The 17,784-nt window shown below is 41.0% G+C and overlaps 1 protein-coding gene across 1 annotated transcript; it reads right to left on the bottom strand.

The window, feature by feature from the left end:
- Window positions 1-224: 224 nt before the first annotated feature.
- MS4A1 (membrane spanning 4-domains A1) lies at window positions 225-12,197 on the bottom strand. The gene is made up of 7 exons (XM_019753984.2): window positions 12,059-12,197; window positions 6,036-6,213; window positions 5,477-5,596; window positions 4,220-4,276; window positions 2,430-2,666; window positions 1,576-1,677; window positions 225-693 (listed from the first exon to the last, which is right to left on the bottom strand). Exons 2-7 carry the CDS (start codon window positions 6,195-6,197, stop codon window positions 475-477), a joined length of 897 nt encoding a protein of 298 aa, XP_019609543.2. The 5' UTR covers window positions 6,198-6,213; window positions 12,059-12,197; the 3' UTR covers window positions 225-474.
- Between the last annotated feature and the right edge of the window lie 5,587 nt (window positions 12,198-17,784).

Here is a 17,784-nt window from a genome sequence, read left to right as displayed (position 1 = left end):
TTCCTTATTGCACCTCATTATAATTATATTTTACTTTCCTTAAAACCATGGTGCAAAGTGACTCCATCAAAAACATAGATGTGGAAGGAATTAGAAATCATCGAGGGATGGCATTGGGCAGTCATTTATCTTTTGCATCAGGTGCAGAGTTTCCCTGTTGAGAAGGGAAGAAATGAAAAGAAACTGCTGCTGCTATTACTACAGCTTATCCAAGGCAAAGGAAATCACATTTTGCCTTTTTATTTTAATGTAAGAAAGCTGCTCCAAACAAGAAATGTTCTGACACAATCTGCTACAATGGCTATATTCTCTGGATGAGAGCGAGGGGGGAGGTGTGGTCCCTCCATGCAAAGACCAAAGAGAGGTGTGGAGGATACATACAGAGTGCTTCAAGAAATGGGGGTAACTATGTCTCTTGGAAGCTATGAACACTAATGCTTAGAAAAGGGAAACGGAAAACAAAAACAGGGTAGTTTAAGGGGCGCTATCATTTTCTATTGGTGAGGATTCCTGATTTGGTGGAGGTTCTGGAAAGTTTATGTCTGGTTCTTCTTCTTCATCTTCTTGGACTGGAATAATTTCAAAGTTTTCTTCATTCTTTGGTTGGGAAGATATTTCAGTCACCTCCACCACTTCCTCTTTCACTTCAATTGCCTGTTCTTTTTTCTCTTCAGCCGATAGGAGAACAACATTCTAGAACACAAAGTTAAACACACTTTTCTAGACCTTTATCATTGGCACATTTCTCAACAGTCTCTATGGTTATTTATCAACTACCTTCTTGATTTTTATGCTATTTAGGTTGTTTCCTATGTGCCTTCAAGTGCCAGCACTGATTTCCCAGGTGCTCAAATCCTTCTCCAATCACTTATCAAGATTCATCCTCCAGGTCAAGAGTGACTTGCCATTTTGCCTGGAATGATCATGCAGCATTTGGCAAAGAACACTGCAATAGCGGAGGACTTGAGATTTTAGTTTTGCTTTGTCTTTATTGGAGAGAACCTTGAGAAAATAATTTTCTCTCTCTAATCCTATTTTTCCTCATCTGCAAAATGAAAGAATTACTGATGATTTCTAAATTCTGTTCTAAATCTGACATTCTATGGTTCTGAAGCCATTGATAATAGATCTATTATGAGGATATTCCTATCTCCCATTGTGGAGCCTCTTTGAACCTATTGTTTAGGAAGAGGGATTGGATGAAAAGCTGGTGGTAGAGGGTAGAAGAGAGGAATACTGAGAAATAAACTGGAAGAACTAGTGGGTTTAACCAGGCTTCACCCTTCAGCCTTCCTACTTTTACACGTTAAGTGTGGAATCAAGTTGGAAGCCTGAATCAAGCAGAACTCAAGGTTAGTAAGAGGGTGCCCATATTATAGAACTATATCACCTGTATAACCAACTAATTTCAAGATGTTTTCCCTCATTACTGGTATTTTCTGCTTTCCAGAAATATGCCAAGGCCATATTTCATGAAGCTCCCAAAGTCACATCAGATCCCATTCTCTATAAATGATCTTTTGTAACACATGGTTTTTCTAGAGGGAGGCTGGGGACACAGTGGCTACCACTTACAGCTTTGGATCTGGAGCATAGTTTCTTCCATTCATTCTCAATAGTGCCAGCTGTCACAAGCTTCTGGAGAAAGGCAAAGATCAGCATCACTGCAAAAATGCTCTGCAAAACAACAGAAAAATGGTGAACATGTAGTCATGGAACATATAAGAATATGGTGGGTGCTCAGTAAATGACTGTTGACTAAAATTAAATGATTAAAAGATAAAATCTTTAGGTGAGTAATGACTAACTGTAAGAACTACTAGTATCTTTCTAACCTTAACCTTTAGCAGAACTCCTGACATACAATAGATAGTTAACGCATGTTGCTGATAGAAAGTTAGGCAGTAATAATTCGTTGAAGAATCAGTTTTATGTAGGAAAGAATAATTACTGAGTCTCAAATTAAACTATAGCCAGCTTTATTTGGGTGGCATCACACCGAGGAAACCTCTTTATACTTGGGAGATGCAGTTTTTCCACCTTCAAACTCTGTACTAAAAACTCCTTGAGGCAAAAGATATTCGTAACAATTTAGGTAGTTCTTCAATGTTTATCTTCATCAATACTAATAATAAATATTAATACCATTACTAATATTAATGTTAAAGCAAACATTTATATTGCACTTTTAATGTACCAGACACTGTTCTAAATGCTTTGCATATATTAACTCATCCCTCAAAACAGACTAACAAGGTAAGTACTATTACCTTCCCCATTCTACAATTGAAAGTGAGACAAAGTGTGGTGAAAATTCTTGCCCAAAGCCATATAGGCAATAAGCAGCAGATGCAGACAGTCTGGATCTAGACTCGATGCTCATAATAAAAATGCCATACTTCCTCTATGAAATCAAATTTCACACTTACCAAGAACACAGATCGAACGCTGTGACAAAATGGCATATAGGGAGAGCTTTTCTCAGCGGGGTTAGCTGGTTCACAGTCGTATATGTCAATATCTGTCATGGGAGTTTTAATAACGTCCAGCCTCTCCACTTTAAAAAAGTGGGAAATTGTAATATTAAATATGTCCAAGAACAAAATAATTATTCCAGAAATGGCAACAAAGAGGCTCAGTGAGTTCATTATCATTTTCCCTTTGACCTGCAATGGAGACATAAAGAGTTACTACTTGGGTTTGATTTCATTTGGAGAATATGAGCTAGGAAGGAATTCTAGATCTCATTCCTCTGACTCACAAAGGCACTGCACTTAAATCATCCTGTTTCATACTCCTCTCAGTTGTTTTTAGTCTCTTTGTCACTATACAACAAAAGGCTTCATCTCTCCGTCTTCCCCATCTCATTTTATGCCATCACCATCCAATCAGTTCATCAAGAAAAAAATGGAGGCGTAATCCTTAATTCTTATCAATTGTAATCTTGCACTTCCTTGCACTGCCACTGCCGCCATCCTAGTAGGCACTCAATAAATACTTGTTGGATAAAGGAAGATAAATAATATTCAGATCACATCTGTCTGCATAAGAGGTAGAGGGAAGAGAGAGAAGGAGGTCCTTCCATCTCAATGAAATGGGATGGTATTGTGGGTATAGGTGGAAGAAAGAGCAGACAGAACCCATTAGGGGTGGACCATCAAGTGGAGACAAACAACAGCAAGAATAACAACACCTGCTCCCTATTGACGTGGGTGGCAATGAGCCCCAGTCAGCCATCTTTCAAAATACAATTAGGGCTAATATCTCTGATAGCACAGGCCCAAGGACGTCAGTGAGTGGGAGTGCTCTACCTTGCAAGGGCGATAAAAGGTCAAAATAGGAAAACATATGTGACAAGTACCATAATGATATGAGATTACTGATGATCATTTTAATCATTATTGATGATCACATATTTCATCCCTGACGATGTTACCTACCGTAGCACTGGCTATATCTGGAGAATAAAACAACTTGACCTGCATAGAGTGTTTTGTTTTTTCTTTTCCCCTAGAGAGGAGCTATCCTCATCCCCTCAGTCCCTCACTGAGTTGGAAGTCAGACTCCAATAAGGAACAGCTTAGTCAGTGTTAAAAAGTTGTGGGAGGAAACTTGCTGGCAAGCTCTTGACCCATACAGGATAGCAGCTCTTCCTGGGTATAAATATGTCCCCAGGGGTTATAGGAACAAGACCACTGTGTATCTTTATAGCTTCTGAAGCACTTTCCTCTCTATTACTCCATTTCATCCTGATGACAATTTCATATGGTAACAGGGACTATTATTTCAATTTTATAGGTGAAAACTCAGAGGACATGGAGATGAGCTGACTTGCTCAAAGTTACAGCTCATGGTTAGCTAGGACTTGACTCGATCACAGCACCAATGAGACAGTTGTCCTAAATGGTGGCCTGAGAGAAATGACACAGCTTTCCAAGAATTCTGAGTCTAACACAGCATCGATCAGTTGTAAGTTCATAAGAATGTTGTTCATCAATCAGCCTTTAATTCTGTTTCCATGGACACATTTTAAGGAGATCTCATTTCTAAGTTTTTCACCCATGAAATCACAACAGCATTGGAGAGGATCTTTTGCCTTTTAGGGTTGAGAGAACTCAATGCTACTATGATTCCAGAAGTCTTTAAGGTCCTACTTTTCAACTGAGAAATTAGATACTTCTCTCATGTGTGTGGGAAAGGAGAACATATGGTTACTTGCCAAACTCTTCCTGGAGTTTGTCTTCACTGCTGCCAGGAGTGATCCAGAAATGATATACTGTGAAAAGAGAGGTGGTAGGTGGGGCAGGGTGTGGGAGAGAAGGGAGAAGGGGCAGAGGGGGATTACTTTTTAACATTGAGAACTGGCTGTAAAAAGAGCTATCCACACTGTCAACCACTTTCACTAAACTGTCCAGCCATTTTTATTGGATTCATTTATTTTTCAGCAGTTATATTTCTCCTTTATTCGGGTTCAACTACATTCAATCCATGCCTTTTATTTAACCAACTGGGGAGCTGTGACTAGGAATATAAGACCAAAAAGGCAGAATTCACATTTCTATGTCAATTAACAGTCACACTGTGAACTTAGAAGTCGTTTTTTTCCTTCCTTCCTTCCTTCCTTCCTTCCTTCCTTCCTTCCTTCCTTCCTTCCTTCTTTCTTTCTTTCCTTTCTTCCTTCTTTTCAGTTTGTGGAATTGCTCTTTGGAGTTCATAATTATTTAAATGACTTTGATGCCAATGAAAAATGTAGGAAATACTTGACCTGAGAGTCATAGGCATGCCATTAAAATGTTGGCTGCTATAGGAAGTAATGATGATTGTTTCTCATTTTCCTATTCTTCTCTTCAAGCAGTAAAATGGAGAAAACTCTTGTTCTAATCCATCTCCCCTTGTTATAATAGCAACTATGAAAGCATAATGGTGATATAAACACCACTGCCCCATACCACACCCAGACAGGATTACAAGCTTGGAAAACACGTACACCGAAACAGACATAGGGAATGCTGCTCTCCTGATAAGCAAAAGGAGATCTGTTTGGGATGGGATGGGACTAATTTCACCATGTGCAATTAGTAATTAAACAGAGTTATAGGGAAGAAGGACCAGTTGGGAGGAAGTGGGCTGCTCCTGCCTGTTTTGCCTTCTGAAACACCATGCTATACAATCCAAATATCTAGTGTTTCTCCCCTCCCACCCCCCAATTAACTTTGGAGAGGACCTGCTTCCTTCCCTGTGTAGATCCATGTAGAGCATCTTTCTCTGACTTCACATGAAGCATGACCACCAGCTCTCAACCATTGCATTCATGCTCGAGTTAGTCAACTCTCTTTCTACTAAATTACTTGAACCTGATAACCTATTTCCAACCCATATAATTTCCTCAACACTGAAATAACCTGGTATGTTCCTGTGGAGCTTTTGAACATTTTTGTCTGTGTCACTCCCCGAATGATTGTGAGTTTTTACTCACCATAATTCCTCCCCAGAGAGGGTACAACACAGCTACACAGACAGGCGTGTAGACCTTCGCATGGATCATCAGGATGCCACCTAGGGCGATGTGGAATAACCCATTCATAATCTGGACAGCCTGGGGAGAAAATGGGGCACTGATGGGTGAATGGAAAGCATCATCAAGTCAGAAAACAAAGGTGAGGCTGGAAGCCAACAGGCTGGGGCCTGTATAAAATGTTCAAAGGAAGTGGTGAAGGCGCTAAGATGTTTGTCTTGTTCAGATCCATTTTCCCCACCACCTGGGACATTTCCAAGGCAGATATGCCTAGGATGCTGGCAACGAACTGGAATGGGAGACCCCTAAATATGCAAGCCTCAAAATCAACAGAGGCATAAGATCACTGTGATAATGTCTCAAATCCACCCCTGATTTGACCCACTGTGTCAGATACAAAGAACACCTCAGGTTGGGTCAAATACCTTCAAGTTGCATTGAGTTCTGTACTTGGCCTACAGCACCTGCTTCTGCAGGCCAGAGCATCCCCAGGATATGGAACGGAGGGCAACTGACTCACCCCAAAAGCCTTGGATTCTCTTATGAAGAAACCTTGTGTGGGGCCCACCATGGAGGGCATTGTCCTGGGAATTATTTTTTGAACAGGTTGCATGGCAAGAGGTCGTTTCATAGGAGAATCTGCTGGGAAACCTCCACTCATTGAATTTCTGGGTGTTGTCATTTCACCTTCAAAACTCCTAAAAATAAAACAAATAATCAAATGAGAAGAGAGAGAACAGGATGTCAGTAGTCTTTTATCTTGTGTCGTGCCCCTGAGTGCTTTTCTCTGTATTCTCTCTATGAGTGTCACTGAGGGTAGACGTGGCCGCTTCCTCATGACTTTGGGGCTGAGGCAAGGCCTACTGCCATCTTCTAAGACCAGATCCAGAGGGGACATCTCAGGTGAGGACATATGGGCCCCGCGATTGCTGCCAGTATTCTTGACAGCCATTTTGGGGTGTACTTTGTAGAGAACACCTTGCTTGTATATCTGCACGTCCTGTTTGTCTCTCACCTCTGGATGCTTTTCTTAATGCTTTAATATTGGAAAACATGTTTTGTGTTGACTTATTCTTGTCCCTTTGCTTCTCTGCTTTTGTGCATTGTAATGGACCAGAGTCATCATGACAGAGTATGATGAGGACGGTCCTTGAAATCAGGAAGGGCTGAGTCTAGTCTGCCCTCTACCGCTAACTCTGTGACCTTGAGTAAATCATTTCAAGGAGGCTCTCTAAGGTTGTATGTAAGACTGTGGTCTCCTGAGTCAGATTGCCTAGGTTTAAATCAGGAGTGTTCTATTTGCTGTGAAACTTCGGGCAAGGTTTTTAAATTTTCTGGGCCTCAAGTTCTTTAGCTGTAATTTGGGAATAAGAATAATTCTTGTCTCATAGGGTTGCTGTAAGACTTAAATGGACTGATGGTCAGTGCATGCCTTTTTGTTCAAATGTAGCTCAAATGTCAGATCCTCAGAGAAGCCTTAATCCACAATGCACCCTCCTACTTATTTTCTCACACAGCACCCCATTGTTTTTGCTTCATGGCACTTGTCACTGTCCGGAATTACCTTGATTATTTGCTTGCTTGCTTATTGTCTGTCTCTCCCCACTAGAATATAAATTCCATCAAAGCAGAGACATTGTTCTCTCTCATAATCTAAAATTATGCCTGGATTTAGTAGCTTGTTAGTAAATCTGATCAAAGAAATAAAAGTATGTAAAGCACCCATGTCTGAATAATCCTTTGTTTTTGTTGCTATTCTTGGTCTTCGTGTTATTATCATTATGAACATTAGTTTCCATCTGAAAAATGAGAATAGTCCCGCTTTTACACACGTCATGAGAAATAAGTAAGTTAACCTATGAAAGTGCTTAGTACATAGAGAGAAAGTAGCAAATGCTATTTGTTCTTAGAATCCATAATGTACTCATTTCTGAAGTTGGATCGTATTAAAGGACAAAGGTCCTTTCCAGCTCTAACATTTTAAGACTGCTCAACCTTCTTCACCTTGGGCTTCCTTTTGGTATTTGTTTATGTCAGTTACTTATACATGAATTCTATTGGGTCTTTCCTGGGCCCTGGAAATCTCTCTTTAGGGACACATCTTTAGTCTTGCCTTTATTGAGTACAAGTCATGTAAGGGGCCTTGGAAACCGACTGTCTGTCTACCTTGCTTATCTTACCAAAGTCACACAGAGCTGGACAATTGCAGGTGTGCTCTGAGACAGGCGATTGGGAGTTTCCTGGGCCTCACATTTGGACCCGCTTTATGGTTACAAAGAGATTTCAATCTGGCATCTCACCTGAGCCTCACAGAGTAGACAAGGGATAAATCATTGGCCTTTGTTTGTAGAGAAGGCAACAAGGACACAGAAAAGTTGGGTAACTTGTTCAAAGTTACACGACTAGTAGAGATCTAAAATAAGGACTTGGACCTATCCACTGAAGTATCTTTGGTACCAAGCTGCTTTGTCCCTTGTGAGGAATGGGAATTCAGCCTATTTCACTTATGAACTTTTCCCTTCTTCAACTAGATGTGTTTTTTTTTGCGGAGACTATAAATCAACGGAAAACAGAATATCTGTCTGGGCCATGGGCTGAAGGGAAGAGAGGAGGTTTTGAGTGGTGCTTTGCACTTGGTTTTGCCCCAGCTCTAGATTATCACATGTCATGTGGTCTTGGAGATCTGCTTTGTACCACCAACCACCCCACAAAACCACAAACAAAAAGGAATATATTAATGTAGCCCACTAGGGAGTTTACAAATGGATTCTGGTCAACAGGCAGAATTTTTAGAACTAGTCAGAACTTCAGAACCATTCTGTTCATTTGACAAATGAGGAAACTGTGGCCCAGGGATGGGCCATGCATTATTAAAGACCTTGCACTTAGAGACAGAGCCAAACAAGAAGGCAGTCACCGTGGCTCTGAGGCTGGTGCTCTTTCTGCTGTATCATAGGCTAGACCACATAGAGTTGTTTACTGAGCACCTACTATGTGCCAGGGATAGTGTGTATGTATCTAGCTCCGACTCTCCCAACACCTTCCTTACTAAATAGACATTTTTTCTTTTTGCAGAGGTGGAGATGGAGGTTCAGAGAGGTTAATTAATTTTTCCATGACAAGTGTGGAATGAGCTGGGAAACACCACACTCCTCTCCAGAGGGCTCGTTTTAGTGAGGGTGATTTTTAAAGAGCAAAGGTCATCAATCATCTGGACAGAAGATGATTGGAGTACTGTTGTTTTAATTTATCCTTATTTTTCAACTTCCTGAGGTTATGTATGTTTTATTGGTGAGATAAACCATTTATGTAAGCAAGTTCTACTCTGTTTGCTCTGGCTAATAGCAGTAATGTCCATTGGGGGAAAGTATTTTCTCTGTTAAAATGATGTCTCGCTATGGAAATTATATTTCTACCAAGGCTTCAACAAATATTACTGTAAAATGGTAGTTTATAAACACAAGCATACCTGTTTCTATCTGCTGCTTCATTTTTTTAATGTAAATAATCTCTCTATAATGTATATGTATAGATAGATAGACAGACAGACAGACAGACAGACAGACAGACAGATAGATATTTTTATGCCAGGACACTGTAGACTGACTGGGTAATAAAAAAATTTCATTTTATTGGAATATATAAAACCAGACCACATACCCCTAAGGGTATTGTAGATTCCCACAGCTTTGCCCTATCAAAAAAAAAAAAAATTGTTCACAGTTACTGAACAGTGCCCTACACAGTTATGCCCAGAGGCCAGTTGTTACATTAATCGGGGTTACTGGCCACATTGGTCAAAATATGGTAACAAAAGGATTTTATTTTCACTAAACACTATTAAAAACAGGGCTCACTTCATCAGACACTGACTGCCACAATTTATTACTGCAACTTCTGCAAATCTCTTTCAATTTGTAAAAGGCACCACTGATTCTGCGTCCATCCACTGAAGAAGAGCTCACAGCCCTTATGGGTTTGGGTTTAAGTAATGACTTTTAGGTCCACTAGTTCCATCATTTACTGAGTTCAAAGCTACCTAGGTTTTGTTACCTCAACTTCCTCCTTTGCCACTCAAAATAGTTTTGCATTTTTATCCTTTCCGGCCTCCTGTGTACTTATCTCTGAGGAAGAATGTTCTTAACTTCCTTTCCCTTGCCCGGTACTCCTCAGTCCCTTTCCTTCTAGCCAGACATCAGTTCTAAGAAATGAGTTCTTGCATCATCAGTCTCTCGCTCTTTGTGGTGCTATGGAGCACAGAGGTAGTCCCACTTTTGTTGCTTGCTACTTTTGTGATTTCTCTATTCAAAGTCTTCTTTTGAGAACATGAGATAATTTGCAATTTATAAAGTACTTAACACTCAAAGAATAATTGTTATTCCTGGAGTGTTTTTAATGATTAAAGTGTGTTGCGGTGTCCGCTAATCCCAAATCTCCTTCCTTTAATCCCGCCGTGTCCCCAGCCATGGCCCAATCTGCCCTGTCCTCTAACCGCAGCTTCTTAAAAGCTTATGGTTCCACTCTCTTCCTCCACTGCCTCACCGCCCACTCACTCCTCAATACGTCACAGCTAGTTTCTGCCAGGGCCACTCTGTTGAAACTGCTCTCTTCAAGGACTGCTGCAAGGCCAATGGCTTTTCCTCAGGCATCATTCCTTAGACTGCTTTATTTCTGTTTCCTCTCTCACCCAGGCTTAAAACGATGGAGGCACATTTCACTCCAGCACCTTTATCTCCCAAGTTCCATCAATGGCCAAGTCATGCCATTTCTGCCTCTGTAATGTATCTTATCTGGCAAGTGGACCTTTTTTCTACTTCTAGTGTCACCCCATGAGTTCAATTCTCATTTCCTCTCCTGGTTTAAGCATTAAAAATCTTGCTTTTCTGCCTTCAATCTCTGTCTTTTCTAATCCACCCTCCACAGGCTGCTAGATCAGACTCCCTGAATCACTGCTTACGCCATGCTCTTCCTGAGCTTGAACGCTATCTCTACTCCATCACAGTTCAGCTCTACCTAACTTCTTTTTTTTTAATTAAAGTTTATTGGGGTGACAATTGTTAGTAAAGTTACATAGATTTCAGGTGTACAATTCTGTATTACATCATCTATAAATCACATTGTGTGTTCACCACTCAGTCAGTTCTCCTTCCATCACCATATATTTGATCCCCCTTACCCTCATCTACTACCCTCCTCCCCCCGTACCCTCTGGTAACCACTAAACTATTGTCTGTGTCTATGAGTTTTTGTTTCTCATTTGTTTGTCTTGTTCTTTTTGGTTCATATACCACATATCAGTGAAATATGGTTCTCTGCTTTTCACTTCTTAAGCTCGTATCCCAGTGTTTTCCACGGGAGCCGCTGCTCCGGACACGCCTCCCGCTGTCTTCTCTGAATCCGCTCCACTGTGAAACGCTCCTTCTGCCCCTTCATTTTCACTCATACTACCCAGGAGACATTCATCACCTGAAGCTGTTCCCGCTCTTCTCACCCAAGGCAAGGACTTCTTCAAAGACGTTCGCATTTCTTACTTGTCACCAACTGTTTTCTTTCTATGTCACATTGTACCTTCTCTAGTGGGGTTTAAATCCTGCAAGGGAATGTCCTACTAGGATGACATGGAGAACCTGTTTCCTCCATACACGAGCTCAGTAAATGTTAAACTGAACATTCAAACGGAACTGCTTCCTGGGAGTAGGTTTATACAAAGTCCTCACTCAGGATGTCGGACTAAATGGTGATATGATCAGTGAGATGGAGCCATTTTATGGGAAGCCGGGGAAAGGAATCACGTTACATAGTGGTTTCAGGAGACAGTGATAACATGGTTAAAATGCCTCTGTGTTCCCTTTCATTAGCGCTTCCTCTCATCTCCAGGGCCCACTCGTACTCTAGGCTTCTGTGATGGGTTGGAGGCAGGATTTCATGCTCGTTTTGGTGACTATCAACCCCCTCCAGGAATGTTAGCTCATGAGGCTTAACGACATGTAAGAGTATTTACATTTAGCGGATGTCTTTGGAGACAAAAGCATTTAAAGCAAGAGCCATGGAGTTCTTGTCATTATAGCCACAGTTGATTACTTTCCTACTTGGTACCAGGCAACCAGTTCTAAGAGCTTCAGGAGTGTAGCTCATTTCATCTTCATATTGCAGTGGGTGTCACTATTCCCCTCATTCTATAGAAGGGGAACCTTGAGGAACACAGAGGTTTAGTAAATTGGCCTGAGGTTACATGCCTTGTAAGTGGCAGAGTGCAGGTCTGAGCCCCGTAGGTTAGAAACCTTGCTTTAATCTCCATGCTGCAACCTGCTACTTTTGCAGAATGACTCATAGTTGATTGGCCAGGGTCATTCTTGAGAGTGTGGTTGAGAAAGTAGGTGGGCAGTAAGCTTTGATATCACCCTTCCACAAATCATGACTCTCAGAAAACCTGACCAGGGAAGCCCTAGAATTAAAGCTGAGAATCTCCAGTCTCCAAAACCGTCCTGTGCCTTATCCATCACTCCCTTTTAGTCATTAAAACCAAGCAAATCGTTTCCTTACCTGAGTCTCCAAGACCTTAGGGCGCAAGGGCTGATTCAGATGCTTGTTGCTGAGTTCACTTCAACGGCTAGTTTCTCCAATACACAGGGGTAAGTGAGATAGGCCAGGCCTCGGATGTCTGATAGAAACCAGGTGACAGGAAATTGGTAGCTTCTGCTACCTTGAGCTTCGCCCCAATTACTTTGATTTAATCCACTCACCAGAGCTGAAGGATATACAAAAAAGTTTCTGCCTCACCAGGAGGTTTCACTTCTTGAAAAAGACCCCAGGGGACTGCGTGGCGTACTTTACGCTACCTTAATTAGAAGAACTTAGCAGCCCCCACCCTGTAAGCAGGTGTGGATTGTGGGTCCCCAAGGGCAAGAAGGGCTCTAGAAATTCTGCCAAGATGGGCTGGTAGGACTTTTACCTTTTTACTTCACTTTTAAGAGTGAGTGGGTGGGAAGGAGGCATCCATGTGGAGAGATTTAAGAAGCATTAAGCCTGTACAGTGGGAGAGTTCTATGTATCTGTCTCCAAATATTGTCCTCACTTGCCCACACGTAGGGTTCTAGTGGGACCATGTATGTCTTGTGTTGGATTTAGTAGAAATGGCCTAAAAATGTATGCAGTGCTGTAGAACATGTCCCCAGAAGCTTGAGGCAAGAGTTTCATATTTTGGGACATAAATTGAAATAGCACTTTTACCTACAAACCGAACTTTTTCCTCCATCTGCTTAGTTCCCTCGTGTCCCCTCTTTTCATTGTGGGCTGGAGCTGTGTGGCTGTCAAGCCCAGTGCTAGATCAGGTGAGGGAAGGGAGGAAGCTGGTAGCCAGGGGGTTGCAAACATTTGGTAGATGAATCAGAAAGTTTTGCCCAAAGCTATTATACCCCCTGACCCCACTATATACGTCTTTTTCAGTAGTGCCCCCTTATCCACAGTTTTACTTTCTGAGGTTTTGGTTACCCACAGTCAACCACAGTCCGAAAATATTAAATGGAAAATTCCAGAAATAAACAATTCGTAAGCTTTAAATCATGTGTCATTCTGTGTAGCATGATGAAATCTCATGCTGTCCTGCGCTGGTCCATCTGGGATGTGAATTACTAGTATCCCTTTGTCTGGCATTTCCACGCTGTAGATGCTCCTCACCCATTAGTCACTTAGTTGCCTCTAGGTTATTGGATCGACTGTCCTGGTATCACAGTGCTTGTGTTCAAGTAACTCTTATTTTACTTAATAATGGCCCCAAATCACAAGAGTAGTGATGTTGGCAACTTGGATATGCCAAAGAGACAGAGCCAGGAGTGCAGTTTCCAGGCTCTCGGCCTCACGTGGAAAGGTGCTGGCTCGGGTAGTAGATGGCCATCAACTGTGATTGGATGGCCGTCAGCTGTAGCAGGTTAGTCAATTGGCCACTAATATAACTGCCGTGGCTACGCTAGCAGCAAATGGGGGCTAGCAAGAAGATGGTGGCTGAGCTAGCAAGCGCGGATTGCAGTTAGCACGGTGGATTGTAGCTAGCAAGTGAGGTTGGTTGGCAAAGAGAAGTGGACAGCAGGTTGCGGATAGTGTGGCTCCTGCTTCTTGTGTCTCCAACCCAGTCGCCAGCGAGAATATAGCGATATGACTCCCCTATCTGTGGCTCCGTGGGTGTTCCTTTTTGGCCTCACCATGTCCTGCGTTCTTATGTGGGGAGCGGGACCAGAGACCCCCCGTGACACCCTGCATGACAGAGGCTATAATGTGTTATGTATGTTTAGGAAAAAACATAGTATATATAGTGTTCAGTATTACCCATGTTTTCAGGCATCCGCTGGGGGCACCTTAGGATGTATCCCCCATGGATAAGGGGGGATTACTGTATGTTCATGAGTTAGATTTTTCATTATTTTTCAATTTTCTTGTCCATTGCTTTATTTCATTAGAGACCCAGGGCTGTAGTTCAGTAATTATTTGTTTGCCTAATCTAAAGGGCTGAAATATTGCAGCTCTATTGCTGAATCTAAGGTTCATTTATATATTCTCTCTCTCTCTCTCTCTCTCTCTCTCTCTCTCTCTCTCTTCTTCTCTATTTCTCCCTGTGCTTCCCTTTTCTTTAGGATGGTTTGGAATCAGAGGGTTAGAACCAATGGGTAGCAGTGGCTCTGGAGAGGCCGATTTTGATGCAACATAAAAAAATGCCACCTCCCCACCATCAGAGCATTTCATCAATGGAACAAGCTATCATTTGAATAGAGAACTTATTGTCATCAAGTAAGCACAAGTAAGCCATGCATTCACTTGTCATAAAAGCTGTAGAGAGAATAGGAGTGGAAACCTAAAATCTGCCATCCACTTAATATTCTGGTTGTGGGTCTCTGAGTATCTGCTCGAGGCCTTGAATGGTTGGTGATGGGGATGGTAATTAAATAGGGTCTGAGTTGTGGATGACTGTGGGGCTGAAGTTTGGGCCCAGGATGATGGGTGGTTATATGGTTGTGCCTTCATTTTAGTGAGCATAGGAGTGGGGTCAGAACTTTGCCAATGTCTGGTTTCAATGAAGCTTGGGTTGGGGTCACACATCTGATTTTCGATGTCCTTTTGTCTCTGTGTAGACCCCTTATTTTACTCCAAGTCTGTCTTCAGGTGTTTGCTACTCTGGCTTTTGTGGCCAGTGGAATCACTGTGGTGGCTCTGTGTGTGATTCCTCCTAAGTAAACTTGAAATTGAATTTTATATACAAACTTTCACCGTGTCTTTGCTGGTTTGGATCAATATACATTTCAGCATACAGTGTATTGAAACCTCCACTACAATTTGGATTTGTCAGTGTTCTACCATTTTTTGTTCTACCATATATATTTTTTTAAGTCTATAATGTTTGATGATATTTTATCAGGTCAATTATACCTTTAAAATTTGTCTCTCTGAATTAAGCCTTGTCCTTAGCTAGTGGCCCTCTTGCTTCCAAATGATGATCTCTTTCTTAAAGTCTACATAACAGTTTATTCACTCAACTTTTATTTAGTGAATATTTGCCTGATAGAATTTTTCTCCTGGATATTATTCCCCTTACCTTCTAACATTCTTTTTTTCAAATCCCTGAAACCTTTTGTCTCTTATGAAAACTACATTTCGTAATTTATTGTGATGGACTATCACAACGATTTGTGTCCTTTGGTCTGGAATGTTCCTTGGAAGCAGGTGCCCTTTTTCTGATTGCTGTGTTGTGTGCAGTGTCGTGAGAGTTGATGCTTCCGCCCTGGTTCTTTTGCCCACCAACATGATTATCACAACTCCCCGCATCAGGAACTAACATCATGCTATGCTCCTGGACGCCGAGCAAGGTGTTGGTGCCCAGAATTATCTGGTGGTGGAGGGTTTGGGTTTCAGAGAATCCATAAGGGAGATGCAGGGTCCTTCAGAGGTGAAACTAAAGATCTTATTGCAAATAGAACTTGGTTACAAGTTGGAAAGTCCCGATGTTGTACTTATAAATAATTAAAATGAAAGAAAATGTAAATTTGAGTACTTAAGAGCTCTGTAGTTTATGAGGGTTTCTTTCTGTTCTGAGGGACTATTTTACATTTTAGACAGTTATAAAAGTAACATTAGTTGAACTCCTGCTTCTACGCCAAGTACTGTGTACACAACACCTATAGTATTGATTCTGTTCTATTATAGTGGAAACTAAAGTTCAGGAAATGGGGAAAACTGGCCTAAAGTCACATAGTAAGTGATAAAATGTGATGTTTAGAAAGCAAGGAAACTTCAATTATAAATTTAATAGAAAACCTACCATTTGCTAAGTGATTTTTAAGTCCCAGGCATTGGTAAAATCAGTTCGCAGGTTCCACTTAAGGCTCATGTAAGCTCACTAGGTAGGTATTATTACGCATTTCAGTCTAGAAATTTAAAGCTCACAATGGTAAAATAATTTGTTCAAGTCAATCAGTTTTAAATTGCAGAACTGACATTTAAAACTAGGTCTGATTGAAAAGCTCTCACCGTGAGGTGATGGCTCTCACCCTTAAATATATCTCAAACCCCACACATTGAAACTTCACTCAGCCACCAAATGCTTTTCATCAGAACCTCACTTCAATAGAAATAAATATTTAAAAATAAATATTTAAAAATAAATAAAAAAAATTTCATCAGAACCTCACTTCCCATCTCCTGCCCTCACGTATGCACCTATAGGCCTTTCTCTTTCCAGCTGATAGCAGAAATGAAAGCCTGATCATTTGTTGCTTTGAGTATGAAAGTTTCTTCTAGGCCCAAAGCAGCAGAAGATAATGGGATTTAGAATTAGGGAGCTTGAGTCAAATCCTAGTTCTAAATCGTACTCCCTTTGTGGTGTCAGAAAAATTAACCACATTGAGCTTCAATTATCATGTGTGTGACATAGGCCAGGTATACCTCTCAGGGGGTCACTGTGACAATTGAGGTGACAGAGGTAAGACCTCTAATACTATGCAGGTGTTTCATCAGTGGAAACAGTATTATATAAGGCAGCCATTCTCCAAGCGCAGTCTGGGAAGATTCTGGAGTCCTTGAGACCCTTTTAGGGGATCTGTGACCTCAAAATAATTTTCATAAAAATATTAAGACCTTATTTACCCCTTTCTATGAGATTACAGTGGTATTCTCCACAGGATACAGAGGATGAGCTGTCAAAACGGACTGAATGCAAAAGCAGTTAAGGGAGCCCAGTTGTCTTCCACTAAGCTAGAGAGAAGCGGTGGTTCCTAAACTTTATTCTGTGTTGCAATTACCTAGAGATCTTTAAAAAATATTGATGCCCGGCTCTCACCACATTCTGATTTAATTGGTATGAGGTAGTCTGTGGTGCATGGAGGGTTATAAAAGTTTCTTAGGTAATGTGAATGGGCAGTAAAGTTAACCAGAGATTTGTTTTACAACGGATATAAAGATTTTGTTATGCGAGATGAGTAAATTCTAGAGATATGCTATGTAACACAGTACTTACAGTTAATAATATGGTATTGTGCACTGTAAAATATGTTAAGAAGATAGGTCTCATATTAAGTGTTCTTACCAAAAACTAAAAACAAAACCTCATAAAAGAACAAGCAATATTTTTGACAGGGATGGATATGCTTGGTACCTTGGTTACGGGGATGGTATCAGGTGTCTGCATACATTAAACATGTGCAGTTTTTTTGTATATCAGCTATAACTGAATAAGGCTAAAAAAATAAACATGTTAAGTAACTTAAAAAAATTTGAAAAGCTATACATCAGTGCTACTCTCTACACTAATTTTTTTCTATTTTGGAAAATATAGGTATTTTCATAAAACTATTATGTGTAGTCATGTGTAATGAGTCTTCAATAATTTTGAAGTGTGGAAAGGTGTTCCCAGATCAAAAGTTTCAAGAAACATTGGCACATTGGTATAGAGATTAAGACCTTGGGCTTTGCAAGCTTTGTGACCTTGGGTACATTACTTACCCTCCCTGTACTTCCAGTTCTTGTCTGTAAAATGAGTATTATAATAAAAGTTGCCTCTTAGAATTTTTGTGAGATTAAGTTAGTCCGACACGTAAAACCCTTCCCACAGTGCCCGGAACACTGTCGAGGCTTTCACCAATGTTTGCCCCCATTGCTGTTACTACTGTCATTGTCATAAGTGGGTAACATGGGTGATCTCGCACACTCAGTGTAACATTAGTGGGCCAAGCCGTTCTTCCAACCAAATCATCCTTCCACACAACAGTGGAGTACGAGCCACTAGG

The sequence above is a fragment of the Rhinolophus sinicus genome, linkage group LG06 (genome assembly GCF_036562045.2).
Source record: "Rhinolophus sinicus isolate RSC01 linkage group LG06, ASM3656204v1, whole genome shotgun sequence".
Classification (NCBI taxonomy): domain Eukaryota; kingdom Metazoa; phylum Chordata; class Mammalia; order Chiroptera; family Rhinolophidae; genus Rhinolophus; species Rhinolophus sinicus.
The sequence above is the reverse complement of the archived record's forward strand: the minus strand, read 5'-3'. Positions and strand labels throughout refer to the sequence as shown.

What these genes read in the sequence shown, in the direction of transcription:
- MS4A1 (XM_019753984.2), bottom strand. Translation starts at nt 6,197, where the DNA reads ATGACAACACCCAGAAATTCAATGAGTGGAGGTTTCCCAGCAGATTCT. An exon ending in CTCTCTGGGGAGGAATTATG is followed by an intron (nt 4,277 to 5,476) that starts GTGAGTAAAAAC and finishes CTCTTTTCACAG; the next exon opens with TATATCATTTCTGGATCACT. An exon ending in TATGCTCCAGATCCAAAGCT is followed by an intron (nt 694 to 1,575) that starts GTAAGTGGTAGC and finishes TTTGTGTTCTAG; the next exon opens with AATGTTGTTCTCCTATCGGC.